Consider the following 21776-nt stretch of genomic DNA (forward strand, 5'->3'; position numbering starts at 1 on the left):
TTTATTTTTTTTAATTCCATTATTTTAATATTTTAAAAGTTAAAACCAGTAATTAAATATAGAACGTCCATACTATTGATATAAACGTATGTCCTACGTCGAGGTCTTTTTCCGATAAATGCGGAAAACATAAACACACCTAAAACATTTAAACCACTTGACCGCGAAACAAATTACATTTATATGCATTGGTAATTTTACCAATTTTGGTACAAATTAACCGAAACAGTCGAATATTGGTTAAGTTACTATTTTATTTTGAATAAACTAAGCATATATTTTAATTACGTTTTGTTCATAATTCGAAACATACTACACTTAAATCAATTTTATATCAATAAGGCTTATATTATTAAGAGAACGTACTCGTGAAAATACAGCTAACAATTTCTATAAGTATATTTGTTATTGCGAATACGCTTAAGTATACTTCGTAGAACAAAATACACAAAGCTAACATAATTAGTCTCGAAATGTATAACATTTTGAAATTCAAATGTTTACATTGAGTTAAGTTTCAAGCAAATGTGTATACATAATTTTATTTAGCAATGACATGATACAAGTAGAACGCGTGGATTTTAAGTTAAGGTTGCGAGTTCAAGAGAGAACAGACACTGCGTATTCAAGATCATTGCTAAGTTTAAAATCTATTTTTTGCATTGTTTGATTACTAGTAGTCAATTTGCGGTGAAGCGTGATGGCTTTAGCTCTCAATTTTTAAGTCCGTATATTTTTACGTGCTGTAGTAATTTTGCGGTGTTCTCAATAGAAAAGTAGCAGGTTCGATGAGTGAGAAAACCAAGGGTTGACCTCACTCTAGCATAATTATTAATAAATAAATAAATATGGCAATGTTAAAACGAGCATCGCTAGTATTTGCATTTCTTTTATTTACTTTTGTTGACATTTATGTACATTAATCTTTTGTTATTTTTATTATATTTATTCGAAAATAAACTAAATAAGTAAATATTTTATACAATTATATTTTATTATAACACTATCGACATTGATGTGTTCCATAAAATAAATGTTTTATTTCTACTCAATAAACATATGTTTCCTAAACGTTTTAAACAATATCAATGTAATAAATAATAATACTATCTTAAACAATGATAAATTAATAACAACTTATTTTAGATAAACAACGATAATAGCTTTTATTTATAAACTATAAAGACATTTACTATACTATTAAACGGCGTTTAAATGTTAATATATTTTAAATAATTCGAATTGCTTTCATTATATTATTCATAAGTCATGAACGAGCAAACTGACATCATAATATATTAAAAAATATAATAAATTATTAAAATAGTTACTCACCATCCTTGACCACGTGTATAAATTTTTATTGCATTAATAAAACTAATTTTCAATGTTGCAAGTATCAAATAACGCGCAGTCTGCCTTGCTTTTAAACCTCCTTTGAATGAAAACTTTTTCTTTTGTAAGAAACTGGTTGTAAAGGAGTTTATGGTAGACATCGCCGCCATTTTAACGTCGCACTAGACTTTTGTTACTTAGCGTTTAGTCAGAATAAAGAAATGTAATTTTTACTTACGAAAGTTGACATATTTAATGGATTATTACTCGGAGCGAATACACTTTTTTTTTTCAAATATATTATACATAGTACATGGAAATCCGTTATACGGTTTTGAAAAGAGCAAATGATAATTTGGTATCTGATATATGGAATAGACTTTGTTTTAATACATCTGATGTGTATCACTATAAAAGGTGAAAAATTATGTCATGTTATTCATTCAATACATTTCATTTGCAGAAGTATAAAAACAGCAATGCCATTCTTAGCCTGTGGAAGCTTTTATTATAACGTCTTTTATTAGAACTTCCTCTTTGAATAAGTCTTTGTCAGGCGGCTCGTGTTTATTAAAAATATTTCCCTCGGAATTTCATTTTGCTTATATAATTTTATATTAATATCTGCGATTGCAAGCTTTCAGAGAAATTCATTTTACATTTGATAAAATATTGTTATAATAATTATATCTGTTATGCTTCTATTATAAAGTATAATGCTGACATATCATAGTCGGATTATTCATTTACAATAAATGGATAACTAATTTTGCCAATGAAGATGTGCTGTTTATTATGAATGTGTATACATATAATAGTCATATATTTTGTAGTTTTTATTATTTATAACTAGCCACCCGGCCCGGTTTCTCACGTCTGCAGTTTATTAATAAAGAAAATGGAAAGTGCAGAAAATAATATAAAGTTGGTATGTTACTTTATTTTGGAACGTTTATTTATGGATTCGTTTATTTTTTTTATGCCATAAATGACAAATTTGAATAATATTTTTATTGTAAAACAAAGATCAAAATATGTCCACGACTTTCAACTGCCAATGTCAATTTTTTTTTAGTTACAATCAGTTTGGTAGCAAACGATTGTTTTGGTTGCACGTAATTTAGAATCGGAGATATATTCTATCTCTAATAAAATTCATTGAATACCTAAGGTAACTAACATACTTATCTGCATATTAATTTGCAGAAAACAGTTTTGCAAATAAACTATAGAGTTTTACTAATAAAACTGATATATAAAAGTAGAATATGGGACCTTACCTTAGAAGATAGACACGTCGTGCTATCGTGGACTTTTCTGTAGATCTTTTTAAGACCTACAATTTTCTATTTGGTACATTGTTCTGATGTATCGCTTTATGATTAAGCCACCGTTGCACAAGTAAGCGCACTAAAAGATTATGGGATAAAATACTTTTGCACAATATATTCACTAAATTATGCATACAAACCTTCTTCGTTTATCGCTCTTTCTATTAGTGAACACCACATCAAAATTTGTTTAGTAATTTAGTAGAGTTAAGATACAGCTGACGGTAAAAGCGACTTTTCATGTCTACTCTTTATAGATAGATTAAATAGATTAAAACTAATTTTGTGGTAAAACATACGAAACTCGCATATTAAAAAAGAAATTAGAATTATCAAACAATGAAAAATAAATATTAAAGTTTTAAAACCTTTAAAGGATTAATTATAAAATTGAATGTTACGCTATAGTTATTTTTAATTACCAGAGCATCAGTCGATGGAGTGAGGTTTTATTTTAATTAATATTGCCGAGTCTCCGACGAGGGTGCGATTGTTTTCAATGTTATTATGTCTTTCAACTCGTTAAAATTATACGATAACTGAATGTTTGTGATTAATTAGCGTTATATTAATTTTATCTACTTAAATCACTTATTTCGTACAAATAAGCACTCACAAATTTGATATATTATGTTCCTGTTACTATCTCTCTATCATTAAAAACGATTTTAATAGAATGTCTTTAAATGTTATATAATAATATTTTTATACATATATTATTATATTAAAAGTATCTACTTTTACGTTCATAGAGTTTACGTTAGCGTGGCAGATCGTTATGATTGTATGGACGTTTTTTATAATATAGTCATCTTTATCTGATCCAAGTATCATTCCGACCGTGAAGTTTAGTTTTTATTGCAACTCAAGTGAGCGATAATTACAACTACTATTTTTATAACATGAAAGGAAAATATTATGAGAAAGAAGTTTCAAAATAAAATGTATAAAAATTGCGTTTAAATCTAAATTTAGAAGTCTATTATGACTGGGCATCATGATAACGTCCCACGACAACAATCACGGGACAATCTTATCTGAAAGAGATGGTTTAGAACTTATTCCATAACTATGTTTCAGTATAGAGTGGTGGTTTCCTCACAACACAAACGATAAACAAACAGAAAAACTTAATGATTTGATTGTATTTCTTTTGATTTGTTTAAAAATTATTCGCAAGATTCACATAAAAAACACTATCTAAAAAGTAAATAAAAAAAAAATACATATACAATTAATAAGTTATATTATATACTAATCAAAAATAATATAATCGACTAGGAAATAATAAATCAGAAGGAGATCGAAATCATTTGAACTAAAGCTCAATATCATGATAAACTATTCCATACTTATAGGTAAAGGGGACTTGCTATCGCGATACTTAATAACACGGACTAGAAATATGTAGTTAACGTCATCATATTATCAAGTGTTATTAGTCATTATATTATATAATTTATATTATATGATTTATAATATAATGTCGGTAAATTATTCATTTCCTAACAACTAGAATCATCTATATCATCAATATCATCAATAATCATGTATAAGGTATACACATTTGATATGATAAATGAAAATTGGAATCCTGAAATTACATATCATCAAATAAACACATTCCAAATAATGGAAAAATAAACCAAAGGCACGGACAAAGCGTCTGTGAAGAATTGAAAAATTAAACAATAATAAAAAACAAAAGCTTTCAATTAGATATAATTTTGCTTTAAACAATTATAATTATTTTTTTTTATTAAAAAATATGAAATTTATTAATTGGCGTGTCTAAAACAACATTGCAAAGAAAACGTGGCTCTCGGGAGTTATAAATAAAACGAGAAAAGTAGCATTTAGACCAATTACGCAAAGCTTTCTTTCAATTAATTCCTTATCTTGTTCGTTTACATGTTTATTTAATTTTTTGTCGAGGTTCAATGTAATACAGCTTGTTCTGTAATTTAATTTTTAAACGTAACTTTATGTATGACCATTTTAAGGTGAAACTTTTAACATGTACATTTTTACATAATTATACAAAAAATATGTTTTTTACGTATTATGCAAATCTCAGTGTATTTGAATAATATATACAATTATTAAAATATAAAAACGCAAGTCTTATAAGTAAATAAAAAACGTAAATGACTTCGAATGTATATGTTTATTTCATTTGTGAGCTAGAAAAAATATTGTCTCTACACGCATTCATGACTAAATTTATATAGCACTCGGTAAGTTGTATATAAACAAGACGTTTTAGTTTCCACCCCGGTATTTATTACCCTTGGCATGCCACGTTGCCCGCTCACCGTAAACGTTAGTCTTAATCGTGCCATTCCCTTAAATTATTGTAATGACAAATGCTATAGCGTTCTTCAATTCGGTCGCTGCTAGACATCGCATTCAGAAGCATCGGTTGCCAAATGTGTATCGTAATCTACGTGAAATTTGTCGTCGTTCGCGGCAACGCGTAAATCGGGCTCGCATTTTAGCGACACGTTGTGACTCAGGTCTTCGGAGGAGCCATTGTCTCGAGTCAGTAAACATGTAGGTGTGGGTTGCTGCGCTCTCCTTTTGCGGTGTGATGCGATGGAGATTACAAATTAGTTGCTGCGTCGCACTTCACAGTGAGATCTTCAAACGACTCCCTTCGGCGTCTTACTCGAAGTCTGCTCGCTCATTACATTCCGCCCCGGCGTGCCCCTTTGTTCCCGTCGCCTGAATTGATTTACTATGTATTGTCTTCCGACACCGCCGCGACTGCATCTCTTATTTGCGTCCGATACGCTAGCGCACGCTCGAGCTATATTGAAATGTTAATGTGAATTGAAATTTTTTTCGAGTTCCCGTCGTAAAGTTCGTTTGGCGAGATAAAGCGGCAGCTGGCGACCCTTGTTTGCAGTCGACTCCAAGCGAGCATTGACGTTCATAACCGTGCGACCCCTCTAGTTGTGCCGTCTAGCGTACAATGCCTCCCCTCGACTTATAACGGCGAGGCGCTCATAAAGGACTTAATGGCGACATGGCGTGTCGAAATATTAATATGCGGTTTAACTGTACAAATAAACAGAGTATTGTCTCGTAACGGACACCGAGTGGGCGTAAGACGATCGCACATTTGTCTTCGTCTAACAATGCAACGCTTTATGCTATTTATATTCGACGCGTGGGTATGAGATAATCGTCTATTTGCTGTTATCGCTTAAGATGCTTAGACATGCGATTACATTCCGACGATACGATACCAATGAAGCAAATACTGGATATAATGGTATAGGATATAGGATAAGGTCGCTTTACGAGCAGTTTCGCAATAATTAATGTTACAGTCCGATTAACACTGTACAGTACAGTTAAAGTTTGGATATCCAGCTGTTAAAATAGACATTATTTGCGGCTAATGTACCGAGTGGTGGGCAGTGAGTATGTTTTTATGAAGCTTTATTCGAAACGTTAGCAAGTTTAGTTGAATTCAGCTGCCGGTCGCATGGGGAGATATCATTCACTCGTGCAGTCTAGACGCTCGCGTTGTTGTACAATAATTGCCAAAATGACAGCCAACTGCTCTTTATTCGTGCTATTTATTGTGCATTATCTGATTCAATTATAATATCTTAAAGTAAAATATATTAACTATAATTGTAAATAAATTCTCAATGTTCATAATCTTACAAATGTATCTGTGATTATCAGTGATTATTTTATTTGCTTAATAATTGGGTGTTCAAGTATAAACATAATCATATATTTTTTTAATCTATGATGAAAGATCAGACTCGTTTGACACAAACACTTGTTTGTGTTTGCCAATGTTTCAATCAATACGAAGTCGAACATGATACAGTTGCGTCATGTCTCAAATATTAAGTCCAAATTATAAGCCGTTGCCAATTTTTATCACGCTCGATCTCTCTTACACTTATCGTACATATTTTAGATAAAATATGTTTAAATAAACATTTGGTACGATCACTTTATATAAGGCATATAAAAGCATTGCTTATCCTTTCGCCAATATTAGTTGTTACCGAAACGTGAAAAGATTATAAGTTCTCGCAATTCACATAAAATTTTGTTATTTTTCCGATAGTACATTTGCGAGTCGACATCTCTACGGATTCACTGTGGGGATGCTCGACTCCATAATTTGCGATGCCATTAACCGTGTGCGTGAGAGAGACGGGGCGATATTACTGTGCTATTCGCATATCGGCCGCTGAATGTAAATGGCTTCATTTTATTATGTTCCACACCGTAAACGCTCTTTGCATTTATGCAATCCTAGTAAGTACCGCGGGCGATTGTCGTTTCTATTGACCAAGAAAGAAGAAAAAAATAATCTAAGGATTTTTAATTAAAATAAATAGCGTTTTTTTTTTCTATGACTTAGTTGTAAATTTACTCACTAATTCTATTTTTAAAAAGACCATTAATTAAATTATAATAATTTATTTATAAGTTAATCGACATTATTGAAAGTTACAACAACAATCGCTTCTTCTTAGAATCTTGTGTTATAAACACAAGATTATAATATTTTTGAATAGAAAAGACGGACATCTTTTTCACAGTCGCGTAATTAGGACCACCCAGGACCCATAGATCAATTGGAACTAACAAAATCTTAATCGTATTATATTTAATGAATAATGATATAATTAAATAAGTAAAAAATATTTTGAATTTTCTTAAAAGTAAAAATTTTGTTCCATAGGAGACTGCAGAAGTATGCGTCGGTACATCGGTGGGAACTATCACCGAGCCGGACTGCCTGGGGCCCTGCGAGCCTGGTACCTCGGTCACGCTGGAGGGCATCGTGTGGCACGAAACGGAAGGTGGTGAGTTGTTACTAGCGCACGAACCCAACGCACCGTAGCGCCTCACTTCACACCTCCAGCACGCTTATGCACGCCTGGTACTTGTACCCGCTTAGCGATCCACGCATACCCCTTACTTACCTTTAAAATATATATATATATATATATAATATATATATATATATATATATTCTTGTTATTTTTGTCAGCAGATTCTATATAATAATAATAAAAAAAAAATTGGCTAATTATTTTTTATATGAGTATCGAAACTAATTAGGATTCAACCAGTTAGGCCATAATTAAAAATAGTGGTTAGCTGAGCCTTATTGATACTAATACTATATATGTATCACACTACTATTCGATAAAAAAATATACTTAATTACTACCTCTATTATACAATAATACGGTATCAAATTTATTGCATTTATGTATGTTATTTAAAATTATACTTAGGTATACATAAATTAATAAGAGTTTAATTAATTTGTTACATACAAAACCATTGAATTAATAGGCATTATTAGATCATTGTAAATCAGATAATCACATATTAACGTATTAACGTGTGTCTCTAATTAAACTCTTATTAATTTATGTATAAGACGTTTTCTTCAAGAATATGCAATGAATAAATATTACCAGAAACAATTGTTAAGATTATTAATTAATAAGTCACACAGTGTTAAACACGAAAAGGATACATTCAAAGACGAGATAAAAAATTGTATTCATCGGTTTTAGAAAAAACACCTAATTGAAACAGTTTATTTGAAGTAATTTTAGTGAACCATGGCTTTTTTAACGCCTATCCGTCATGTAATGTGTAAAACAGTAGCGTCAAGGCCCCATGTAATTACAGAGCTAACCGGGTGCGCTACTATCCGCTTAATTGAAAGAAATAAGTTCAAGTATGGCTTAAATTGTAGATTGTTTTTAAAGTTTCTGCAAAAAATTAGTACTTTATCTCTGTTTAATAATTTGTTACCATTAGAGATTATGGTTTAATTTTTTTATTTACGTTTTCAAAAATAAATTATCGTAAATATTCATTGAAAAAGGAACGAAGATTTTTGGTCAGAACATTTTTTTTGACTATCATTAGCAACCAATCTTATGAACAAACTAGTCTAAAACCCGATGCCGGTATGCCATTGGTAATATTATACAGAAACCATACGTTCCTTAAGAAAATTCTATGAGAATTTTATCCTGTTAAGCCCACCGATTAAGACTGTTTTGTATATTGTATTTGTCAGTTATAAAATGCCTTTTAATATTTAGTTCAGTAGAAGATAGGAAACATTTAAACATATATTTTTGTTCGTGTTCTTATAACACTTTTTTTTACCAAGTATCAATATTTATAGTTTAATTTTTTATATAACTTCGAACTATTCATAAAATAGTTTAGAAAATATATAATATATTATTATATAATTAACATTCACAATTTTGTACGAAACAAAAACATATTCAGTTTTTTTTATACGTATTATATGTTTGTTTATCTTTATATATATATTTTTTTAAATTAATGAGATACAATCAAACACATATAATAACACTATAAATGATGAATGATAATAATAGAAGCACTATAAATGAGCTAAACGATTTCATCGTCTGTGCTCCTCTGTGCTATAATGTATCTCAACGATAGCAAGTACAACCAGCAACCAAGACTCGTCTTTTTTACAATTGACTGTACAAATTTAAAAAATAATATTAATATTAAGTTGCCAGTTATTGACATAAAATAAGATAGAAAGATAGATACAATAACATATACACGAAAATTAGGCAAAAATATGTGCCATACTTATTATGTGACTTATCTATTTTAGTACATAACTTATCTGATTGATACATAATCAATCATAGATAAGTCACAGTAAACATGTTTATTTTTTAAAACATGAGAACGAAACGAATTGATACTAAATTTATAGTAAAATATCCACGATAATATAGGTTATGTTACATTCCATTCATCTATTATACGATGAGTTATTTCTCATCCCGCTAATATCCATCCATGATACACAACCGTCGATCACTAGAAAAAATACACTGTTAATACATATCAAGCGGGAGTACAATTTTGATACGTCAACGAATACAATAGAGACCACTTTGCCGTGAATGATTAAAATCAATTAAATCTTATTCTCCTTGTTGTATATTATGCTATTAGAAACACAATACATCTCCCTCAGCGTTACGAATAATTATTATAAAACTCGACAATAAATCAACATCTGCCCGGCACTTCCAAATTTATCCACTTGGACGGAGGGGAAATTCACGCCCTTCCAGCTTATTTATTTTGGGTTAATACCAGAGGGGCTTAGGGAAATTAAATACTGAAGACTTACGTTTCGTGGAACTGCCTTCATATTTTACCTGAAAGCGTTTTACTCGTTTTGTATACGTATTTATTTTGATTAGTCAGCTTATTGTCTCTAAAATGTATTTTCTGTTTAAAAATCGATTCATTGTTTTCTTTAATGAATATATTAATTGGTAGAATTGAGTAACTACTGATTTTCTCGTCGGGTCTTCTCGGTAGAATCTACATTCTTAAACGGCGGTAGCTTTCATCTAATTACATTTGATACTGTAAGACGACAATTTAAAAGTGCTATGGGTCTACTTAAAAAGGAATATTTTTATTTGATTTATTTCCATCTATTCAATTGTACATTTAAAACAAATCGCCATATTGTACTTTTCATTATTACCTGCTTTTAATATATTTTTTTTATTAATGACCGGTTTCCCTTGATATTTTTAATTATCAGTATTTAGTTAAATAACGCACCAATAAACTATACCATAATTCTTACTTAGATTCGACTGGGTAAAATGAGTTGTTAATTTTAAAACAAAGGTCGTTTGTATGCCTGATTTTGTTTTAAAATAAAAATGAATAATGAATGGTATAAATGAAAAATGAATTTAAAAATAATTAAGCTTCGTATGTAGTTGATTTTCTCTTTATGTATTCATAATAAATAATCAATTAGTTTTTATAGAGTACAATATTTATGAAAAAAAAAATAACATAAAATCAAAGATAGTTACAAAAATCGTTTTAATATTAAAGCCTGAATTATGAATTCGTAGAATGATACAATTAAAATATACGGTGACAGATAAAAGAGTCGTTTTTGTTATCGTATGACTTTATATCAGCGGCGCAAAGTGGGTCCGGACGGTAATTTTAATTAACTCCGTCGACAAGCTTTTAAGAGCACAAAGTTTGCTTTGCGTTGAATGGGTGTAAACGAATGCTTGGAGCGTTGTTTGTATGTGTGAGAACAATGGCTGCGGTCAGGTCTGATTAGAGCCGCCGCCCACAGGAGAAACAACGGTGAATAAACTTATCTTAAATTTGTTCGGTCCAACCGACATCGACTCGTGAGAATATTTTGTTCCATCCTGAGAAAAACAAACTTTACGTACGTTTATTGGTTTCATGTAAAAATATAAGTCGGTAAAACGAAAATAAAATTTTATTTACTCGAAACAATCTGTATTATTTATATTGTACATATAAAATATTAATATTTTTGTTTGAATAACATCTTAGTTTCGTTGATATCATTCAATATCTATAACATACTCAGCAGTTGTATGGTCATTATTTTATTTCGGAGCCGAATACGGAATTATGGAAGAAATATACAAATTTTATTCTATAAACTTAATAAATTAAAAATGAATGTATATTATTCAACGATTACACGGATATCAAAGAAAAGACGAAGTGGAAAAACGTGCTTGCACGACCGAGAGCTCGACAACCATTAGTCAGTTGATTACGGCCCGGGGTAATTAGCAACCTAAATGAACCTATTTCAGCGCTCTGCTCTCCTGGTATGGCCACAGCGATCTCAATCAGGATACATTAGTTAGTAGACGGCGCTTTGTGTGAATGAATGACTAATTCAAAAAAAAAAATGAATTGAATAAAATTATTCAAATAGTAAACGTTTGACTCAAAAACAATTATTTAACAATTATTACACATATATACGTTATTATACTTGGTTATGAGTACATTTTTAATTTGCGGTTTAGTAAAAACAGTGTCTTATGTTTGTATTATTATTTTTCTTTAAGTCCTAATAAATAATGTGTTTTGTGATTAAAAACATAGACGTTTCATTTAAAATGTTTGAGCATATTGTATCTAGTTAGTTAAATGCTCAAGGATAATGATATAATAATAACTTTAGTCCGCAGAGGCCTATATCCATTAGTGACAAGCGTACAAAATCGAAGTGGACACACGCAAACAAAAGGGCCGGACGTCTAATTTAACTTTTCCGTGACCGGTCGCCCATATTAACCATTTACAAGCTAAATCCACCCCTAAATAATAAAAGTGAGGCGCGCTCGACAATTTCCTGAGTTTGGAATCTCCATCTGCCCACTTTTTAATATTCCTGCTATCCTGGTACTTACCCTCTTCGAAAGTTTAGTTTCTTTTTAAAATAACAAGAAGTAAAATAAAGTCAATACAGTCGGTCTCCGTAATGATGAAAGTTTGGGGAAACAATATTTCTTTTTAAGTACATTTAATAAAACAAACCAAGAAACTAATGTTATTTAAAGTAATATTATATTGTTATGAATAACGTAAATTAGCGTAGTTAGTCCTTTATTCGATCGATACGTATACAAAGAAATATTTTAGATGAATATCCCAAAGCGTTGTGTAATTTTACCGCAATGCGTATCTATAAAAAAACTTTTTTTTTTCTATCACAGTCAGACCAGATATACCGAAAGTACATACATATAAAGCAATGTAAAAAACGTTATTTTTATTCACAATGATTCACTCTATCGACTAGTATATTAAAATGTCTTTGTTCCTAAAATATAATAAAAAATATGTTTTTCACAGATCAAGATACATTTTGTTTATGAAGATCTTGTTAAATATTTGTATGACTTGTGCAATCAAATTACTAATCGCCATCAAATTCAATAAAGACCGACGAGGCGTATCGTATAATATAGTTATAGCAATTTATTTAATACTTTTGTAACTAACACAAAACATATATTGTAAGAAAGGGGTGGTCGTCGCGATAAAAGCATACATCAGTCAACCTTAGGAGAGTAGGAAATAACGTTTGAAAGTGTGCAAAAGAAAAATAGAGTATATCATATTTAAACATCAAAATAAACATTTCAAACTCATAACAAGTTTTATTTATTTTATTTTAAACAATAGAATTTTTACATGTATTTCTAAACAAAATAACTATCATATGCAATTCAATTGTTTTGAATTTAATTTGCGTACGTCCAATTAAAATTTTACAAAGTACTAATATTTTGTTTGTTTGTTGCCTGGAAACAAAAACATGCAAGCACATCAAAAACAAAGCCAATCAAAACAATAGAAGATACACCGCGGGCACGTACAGCACGTCCGTGAACTTATATTTAAGAAAATAAACTTTGTGTATTAATAAAAACGTATCTATATATTTTTTTTTATGTATTCAAGCATTAATTTGGCTCACAGATCACGTGAATTTTAACAAACAAATTTAAGCTAAATTACGTCTATAAGTCATGTTGAGATCGGCAGGGAGGGTAAACACCCCGAGTAAACCGACCGATGTTAAAGAGGTGAAGTGGAATATCCTCCAAACCTCCTCAAAATTAGAGGAGGCCTGAGCAAACTCAGCAGTTGGGACATTAACAGAATGTCACTTTACTAATAAACAAGTTTTCTTTTTTTGACCCTTATTTACTGCCGGTATCGCTATACAAGTTTCACTTTTATAACTACCCGAATAATAGTTTTGTATACTTCTAGAATAACATATAAAGAAGATTAAACATCTATTAACCTAATATATATTTATACACAAACGTCTCATTCACAAAACTTGATACTATTTATCGTTAAATCGTGCTGACAATTTAATTCATCTATCTCCGTGGCCATTGATTCACTTAGTACAATAACACGCTCTTATAATGCTAATGGCTTATAGAGAAATGCTTTATGTGTCCATTGTTTTGAGGAACAATAAATGTTGAAAGAGAATTATTGAGACATCGCATGAGCCGGCTACCGAGCGACCTCATCTGTTTATTATTCCTCTGATTTATACCATACGTCATGGTAATGTTGTGTCGTGTTTATGTTTAGATGTTTGTTTGATTTTACAATTACTCTAATCTTTAGTGAATGTTTTTTTATTAAACTCTGTTTTTAGTAGTATGTAGTTTAATATCTTAGTTATACTTAACCTCTTTTCAATATATGTAAAGATTTATTTTTATAACACGTGTGGAAAAATAGCTCCACTGGAGATTAAAAAGGGACTGCCGGCTACCCTTATTTTCATCGCAATTTGTTTATTCTACACTCGAATAAGTTTTGCGGACAAATGGATTAACACGCTCACTAAGTACGGGCTCGGTGAATAAAAAAACGTTATAGTCGTTTATATAAAACGTAAAAACAGCATATAAACTGGTGGAAAGTTTTATACGAGCCGTGGAGAACGGGATTAAATTGATTAATTAAATTTGCATAAGTTAGCACGCAAGCGTGATAAGCGAGGGTGGTTTAGGGTAACGCGAGCGTTTCTAAATATGCGGCTAAAGTCACGTTCCTGGAGCGCCGGGTACGCCGCACGCCGCGCGCCGCACGCCGCACGCCGCACGTCCCTCGCCCCTCGCCCCTCACTCTATGCAAATCAGCGCCCTCGTGACAAATTGGATCGCTTCGCCAATAACTCAACTGCATCCATTTTGCCCTTGTCGACCCCAATTTGAATTCAAAAGTTTCGACACTAATAATAATCTGTTCATGTTAGTGTTACCTTAATGCATTTTGTTTTTACAGGTGTGTTAGTCGTGAATGTAACGTGGCGAGGGAAGACTTACGTCGGAACTCTATTAGACTGCACCCGACATGATTGGGCGCCACCGAGGTTAGTAATTAGTAGCATCGATCATCCGATAATATTAACTGAATTTACACATGTTATATAATTTTAATATATCGAATAAACAGTGTATTACGTCATTTTAGAATTATTTGATAGATTTTAATGAATATACGAAAATACAATGATTAATTAATATGTATTTTCCAGATTTTGCGATTCCCCAACCGAGGAGTTGGATGCTCGGACGCCTAAAGGGCGAGCTAAACGCGGTCGAGGTGCCGCACCCACTGACATGACAAACTTTACCGAGACTCGGTCCTCTGTACATAGTAAGCTGCGAAATGGCGGAGCTAAAGGTCGACGGGCGCTACCTTCTCCAACTCCATTTACGCCTCCTAGACCGGACTCCAAAAGAAAACGCAATTCTGATGCGGAAGAACGTCCCCCTACTCCTAAAACAAAACGCCCACCTCCTACTCCGTCGTCACCTCCACCAGACCCAGTTTTACTGGAATGTCCAGAGCCCAACTGCTCGAAGAAGTACAAGCACGCGAACGGTTTGAAGTACCACCGATCGCATGCGCATGGATCGCCAGATGAGGATGATAAAGACGGCTCTAGTTCTGAATTAGAGGAACCGACAGTGGAGCCGGCGTCACCGGCACGGCCACCCTCAGAACCCGCAACGCCCGCCACTCCAATTAAGTCCCCTACTCCTACAAAATCACCCGAAGAAAAAAGTGATAAGTCACCTGAAAAATCTCCGGAGAAAACAGATGCAGTAGAGTCCCCGCCGCAACCTCGATTCGAAGAATTCGCGACGACTCCGGAGCCGCAGCCGCAAGCAGAACGTCCTCCTACTCCTCCCGCACCCGCCACCCCTCCCCCCGAATCTCTCCCCACATTACAGCCGACGACACAGCTGACACAATTCAAGGTACGAAATTTCATTTGAATATTCATGTGCTATTAAGAATGAACAATATTGTAATAAACATAACTCATTAAAATATATTTCTAACAAAATACTGTTAGAGTATTATTATTTTGTCCTTGAACAATTAGTTCGAACATACAATAATGATTAAATTGTTTGTGATTGATATTTTGAAAAAACCCACAAGCAAAATTATTCTCGAGAAGGGTTGGTAGCCGGTCGGCCGTAAAATCCATTTGCATGCAACTTTCACACTGCGCCGATCTCATAAATAAGATAAGTTGGTGTGACGTTCCATTAAAGATTAAATGAATATCGCGTTTTAGTATTAATTTGCAAACTAATACTTTACGATACATTTCAGGTTAAGCCTCGTTCAGCATTAATGCCATCGGAAGAGCGAAAATCGACGGAGTCTCCACCTGACGAGTCGCCAGGCAAGCGACGCGCGAGACGGTCCCCTACACCAGGAGTTCGTTCCCCGGCCTACTCTGACATATCCGATGACGCGGCTCCGACAGAGGGCGCCGCTGATGCTGACGCCGGTCATCGACCTTTCCCAGTGTATCATCAGGTAAAATAGTAATCCATATCATAGTTGTTACCATATATATAGAATTAAATTCGTCTACCATATGAAGACCCAGCTTCAAGTAAATAGGAACGTCAAATAATTAACAATATTTAATATAGTTTACAATATTTATTTTTCCAGTTTTTATTACAATCATCCATTATCTTCCGCTTTTCAACCCAGATTAACAATTCCCATGTCAAATTCAAAAATATTCTTCCTCTACTTTTATTATAAAAATGTCAAACCAAAAAGTATTCATCACATTTATATAATTCTGTGATTGAATATAACTCAATAGCTAAAAGCTATACAACCTTAAATGATTATTTATAAATATTTTATATAAAATAATTTATACGCTTACACATATAAATAATATAAGTCTTAAAATTTAAAATTTACTCACAACTGAAAGCTGCCTATTATAGAAATACTGAAACTTACCCTTTTCTATGAATAGTTGTCCACATTGCGTGACAACTATACACTAATTCTATGTACGTACAATATCTCAAATATTTAAAAAAATCTACATAGAAGTTATAATCACATTTAATAATGATTTAAAAAATTAGAGAACGTATCATAGATAATAATAGATGTAAGGCACAGTCTTAAAGTAAAAATTAATTCAAACATTTTATCCTTCATTGATAAATAGGATCATAGATGATCTTTATTTAATTAATTTTCAAAAAATGTTAAAAATAAATATAATATTATTTTATATTCAATCTAATATCAATAATTTAATAGATACCTACTTTGACCAAAAATAAAGCAAAAAATATCATTTTTATAATTATATTATCTGAAATAAATTTGTTTTTATACGAATATAATGAGCTAGATTAACGAAGTAAATACTTTTGTCAACACAGTATTATGGTCAGCCGCCATACTTGCCGCCCGCGCATCCAGCCAGCGCCCCTCCGCCCAGCGATAAAGGCAAGGAAGACCTTTCCAAAGGAGACTCGAAGACAGACCGCAAGGTAATTTTGAAAACTTACAATCCTAGATTTGTTACACTAAGGTTTTATTTACATATTCGTTAATCATTATAAAATGATGTATTTAAATTTATATATTTTCTAGGACGGAAAACCAGAAGGTGGCCCTCAGAAAGTGCTTCCACCTCACTTCTACCCGTACAACTACGTTCCAAATTTTCCCTACAACGTGGAATCGGGACCCCCACCTGGGGCACCCGTAGATGACAAATCCAAGGAGTCAGATCGTTCCAAAACTACTCCAAGTCCTTTAGATAAGAGTAAACAGTCCAGATCCGCGGATGGCAAGGATCCATCTAGACCGAATGAAAATCATCAGATCTTAAAGGAAAGTATAGAGATGAAAGCGCAGATGGGACCCTACGCCTTCCAGAGACCACCGCACGCCAGAGAAGAGGAGTTAAGAAGGTTGGTTTCCTTTGTACAGTTATTTATTCATAAACATTAATGTGTTATGTCGTATTTAACAATTGTACTTTGCGTATTTATGCCTCGTCTTAAATATTATAATAAATATATGATCACTATGTGTAGATAGAAATAGTGTAAAGAAATAAAAAATTAGATGATTTATTATGACTTTGGATATTACAGATATTATATGAGCCTCGAACAGCGTCGCAAAGAAGGCGGTGATGGGAAGCAGGTAGGGGGCCCGCCGGGAGCGTCAGCGGGGAGCGGGGGTCCACGTCCACAACCCGCGCATAAGCCCAAGGACAAAGACGACAAGCCCAAAGAGGAAGTTAAGGTACGGATGGAAGTGGTGGGGACCACGAGTATATTTTTAGCGACAGATTCACTAGTGCGCAAAATATGTCGATATTGCTATCGTAAATTCACCATAATTATACTTTCAGGTTAAGCAGGAGGGTCAGAAGCCGACGACCGAGACTCAGGGTCCGCCGCCGCCGCCGACCTCGCAGTACTACCTGCCGCCGTACATGCAGCCGCCGCACTACGGCGCCCTGCCCTTCGACCCCGTGTACCGGGCGCCGCTGAGCCCCATGCTGGTGGGCGGCTTCGGCGGCGGCTGGACCGTGCCGCGCTACCACGCGCCCGAGGACCTGTCGCGCCCGGGCGCGCCCGCCAAGCTGGAGCTGCTGCCGCCCGGCCACGGCGCGCAGTACGCGTACGGGCCGCACGGCGCGCACGGGCCGCACTCCGCGCCGCACAAGATCCACGAGCTGCAGGAGCACGCCAAGTCGCCGCAGGGCAAGCCGCCGCGCCCCGAGCCGCCCAAGGAGTCGCCGCGCTCGCCGCCGCCGCAGCGCCACGTGCACACGCACCACCACACGCACGTGGGGCTCGGCTACCCGCTCTACCCGCCGCCCTATCCTGGTGCGTTACCTATGCTACTTAACACGGTTTCCTCATTGTTTACACATATTTTCAGGTTCTTTTGCTTTTGTATATCAATTTGTACGTTATTACTCGTACACTATCATTACTATTTTCTATATTCCGATCGATATATAACCATTTGTATACAAACCCAATTCCATTTTTCTCGAATACATCTTTCTCACGACCCGACCCGACCCCACGCGATCCCGGTCGCTGCTAATGTTGACGTGTCATTGGTTGCAGGGGCGCGATAGCATTCGGCTGAAAAGCGGCCGAGCCCCGCACAAGTGTAACGTTCCCCAATAGAAAGATGTCATTCGGGATATTGAAAGTTACTAACAGAGAGAGACTTTAATAGAAGATTATGTGTTCCAGCGGCAGCCGTTCTGGCGAGTACCCAAGCGGTCGTCAACTCGTTTCCGACTCCGCCCAAATGAGTAACCGCAAACGATAAGTGCAGAAGCGGCCTCTAACGTTTCGTCGACTCCGAGCGGCGAGTCGACCAAAAATAGACCCGAGTGAGAATATCGACGTTTCGATCGATCGAAAATCGACAATGGATACTATAACCGGATGTGACAAACTGTGACTCTAGTGAGATTATTGAAGACTAATAAACTGTGAACTGAAAAGTGAATCGATTTTATCTCTATGCCTGTAGCCATAATTAAACACTGTGATCTCGCATTACCCACAAATGTGTATGTGACGTGCGCTTTGAATGTTATAGAATGTGAACTAATAGTTACCTGAGTTTTAGTTGAAGTGTGTTGTGGTTTCGAGGACTCCATTGTGGTTGTTGTGAACGTGTAAATGTTGGAGGGACATTGGATATTGGACTTTAACGGTCTCCACATTGAAATGTTTTTGTTTTGTAATTAACTAGTGAAAGCACAAACTAGTTCTGTACATATTAGCGATATCTGTAAATTACATGACTATTATTAGTGTCCAGTATGTTGATCGATATTGTAATATAAAAAATCGAATTCTCTCTTTGTCCTGGGCATTGTACTGATGATTGAAGCCCCGTAAAATTATATCTTGAATACAGTGTACTAAGATCTTTATTTATGAAAGAGCATTCCAACAAAACAAAATCGACCGTATCTAGTTGTAAACGTAAGATTATTCGATATTTAGTTTAAGTAATATAGTGTAAGTTTAAAGGCATCAATGTGATCAACATAACATGAGTCGTAGCGTGCACAAATCGTAATCTGTCTCGGTACTAGCGAGAAACGACTATTTATAATGTAGAGAGCATTCTATAGAATTGTGGAGTGTTTTGAATATCGCTGTGCGTATGTATGTCTGGCTTTTAAGATAAATATTATTAAAAAAAATCTCATAGTCCGATATTCACAAATACAAGGGATTAGCGTTTCCATAACTTTCTGTACTGCACTGTTAGTTAAAAGCTGTATTTTGATTAATGTAACTTAATTTTTGTGTTATCGTAATATTTGATAGGACACGAATGTATTGATTTTAACAAAGAATAGTCTTCCAGTCGAACGTCTTAATGCGGCTGCTGTCCTGTATTGTGTTTGCATTTCAATGTTTCCTATCTGTAACAGATTAAACCGATCGTTGTTCTAGTGTCAGCACATTAAGTGTAAATGTATTTTAAGTAATTATCCGAGTGTATTTTTAGTCGAATGAAAGAGGCACGTCGATTGATCGCATTTCAACATAAGTAGTGGACCTCTGTAACACATAGATGACAAATATTATATGTAGTGACTGTATTGTTTAAAGAGGTTAGTCAATGTACGCGTGTACCTGTTTCAGAAATTAAAACTGAGATTTGTATAAATTGTGGGGCCTAAGTGTTTTCATTTAGTAAATAAAATTCTATGAAGGATTTTAAACATCGATTTTAAGATTTATCGTTTAGTGTTTCTCAATGAAAATTTGTTTGTTTTTTTTTCCAAAACTTCAGTTGAGCCTAAAATTATATTTTCATAATAATTTAAACTCCTTGCAATATATAGAAATTATATAATTAAACATTTTAACTTGAGGTATATTTAGAAAGATTAATGTACAAAATATCCAAGGGCATTATTGGTAATAGAATATAAATTTCTGGATTAAAGTTTATTAGTTTTGAAAGACGAACATTATTTGGGCATGTTTCATTAATATTCGAATTCGAACTTCTATTTTTATAAGAAACTGCAGCAAACATTGTTTAGGTTTTGCTAAAAGATAAAAGTGAATGTTTATTTTGTATGTACATAATAACAAAAGCACGCTAAACGTTTTTTTTGTATAGCGCTAGTGCGTTGATAGACTGAAAATTATTTTATATCAATCGACGCGAAGTCGCGGCTCATTACGCTTTCATTATTTTGTATCGTACCAGTGACTTGGTATGCAACACGTTGTTGTATTATAATGTATCGATATATTATTTGTGTATTTTTTCGATGTAAGTAAAGCCAACTTTGATTTCTTAGAAAAGAATTCGAGACGTTGAAAAAAGGAATAATAAAGATAAATTATTTCTTAATAATGTTTTATTTCCTTAGCCCCTAAATAAACATACATTATATAAAAAATGTAATAATTATGCATAATGTAAATTGACTAGGTACAATATTGTTAGTAGGTTAAAATTTCAAAGTTAGAATACATCAATTTTATTTATAAAAGAGACATTAAAAGTGTACAAATTACAGATAATTTTGAGATCTTAAATCGATAACTTAGGGAATAATTTAATTTAGAACATACGTGGTAACATAATAAAATACGAAAATCATTATTAGTACGTAAAGGTAATACATTAAATTAAAAAAAATACTGATTGAAATCGTACCTAAGATTAGTACAAATTTTATAAGAAAACTCAATGTAAAAATACAATATTATGAATACAGTCATAGTAATCTTTGGCTACTATTCGTTAGCATATAAAGGTACAAAACAATAGGTTTGGCAAGATTGTTAATGGTATAAAAGGTTACACTTAAATAAGGCTTCCATGAACGGAATACTTGTTGATGTGAATCTATTGAGTATCGGCGCGCTTGGGGAGTAATACGCGCGCACGGCGCCGTGCCGGTGCCCGCTCTCCCCGATAGTGCGTATACTATATACTACATAGTTATATCTATTAATACAACAACAAGAAAAATAATTTCTTATTTTATTAACAAAACTTAGGTTTTTATTAAGTTTTTCTTTAATTATAGATTTTTTAATAACAATCAATCTCGATGTTTCACATCGGCAAGCGTTCCGTGTTGGTTACATTTTCTAAATAGTTATTAATGTTTTATAACGGCGTTTATTGTAGTTGCGTGCAAAACATTTCGCCAATGTCGAGTTTAATGGAGAATTTAACAGTAAACCGTTACGATTTTATGAAACTAATGTACATTAATGTATAGATTTTTAGTAAACGTCAGGAGAATTTATCGTTCGATATAATAATTACTGTTATTATAAGGTCTGTAATATATATGCTTGCCAT

At 33.4% G+C, this 21776-nt stretch overlaps 1 protein-coding gene across 5 annotated transcripts in view; it reads left to right on the plus strand.

Moving 5' to 3' along the window:
* Positions 1 to 20813, plus strand: part of LOC113400161 (zinc finger protein 608-like) — a 93084-nt gene extending 72271 nt beyond the window's left edge. For 3 of the 5 annotated variants that reach the window (XM_026639627.2, XM_064217773.1, XM_026639628.2), the window contains 9 exons: positions 7387 to 7510; positions 14379 to 14466; positions 14632 to 15361; positions 15726 to 15935; positions 16820 to 16930; positions 17034 to 17356; positions 17543 to 17696; positions 17806 to 18286; positions 18668 to 20813. In XM_026639627.2, the coding sequence (XP_026495412.2) occupies positions 7387 to 7510; positions 14379 to 14466; positions 14632 to 15361; positions 15726 to 15935; positions 16820 to 16930; positions 17034 to 17356; positions 17543 to 17696; positions 17806 to 18286; positions 18668 to 18729 (2283 nt within the window). In that variant the 3' untranslated portion in view covers positions 18730 to 20813. Of the gene's footprint in view, positions 1 to 7386; positions 7511 to 14378; positions 14467 to 14631; positions 15362 to 15725; positions 15936 to 16819; positions 16931 to 17033; positions 17357 to 17542; positions 17697 to 17805; positions 18287 to 18535 lie in introns of all 5 variants that reach the window. The other 2 variants (XM_026639630.2, XM_026639629.2) reach the window with 2 other exon arrangements.
* Positions 20814 to 21776: the final 963 nt, after the last annotated feature.

This window comes from Vanessa tameamea, chromosome 18, assembly GCF_037043105.1.
Source record: "Vanessa tameamea isolate UH-Manoa-2023 chromosome 18, ilVanTame1 primary haplotype, whole genome shotgun sequence".
Taxonomy (NCBI): Eukaryota; Metazoa; Arthropoda; class Insecta; order Lepidoptera; family Nymphalidae; genus Vanessa; species Vanessa tameamea.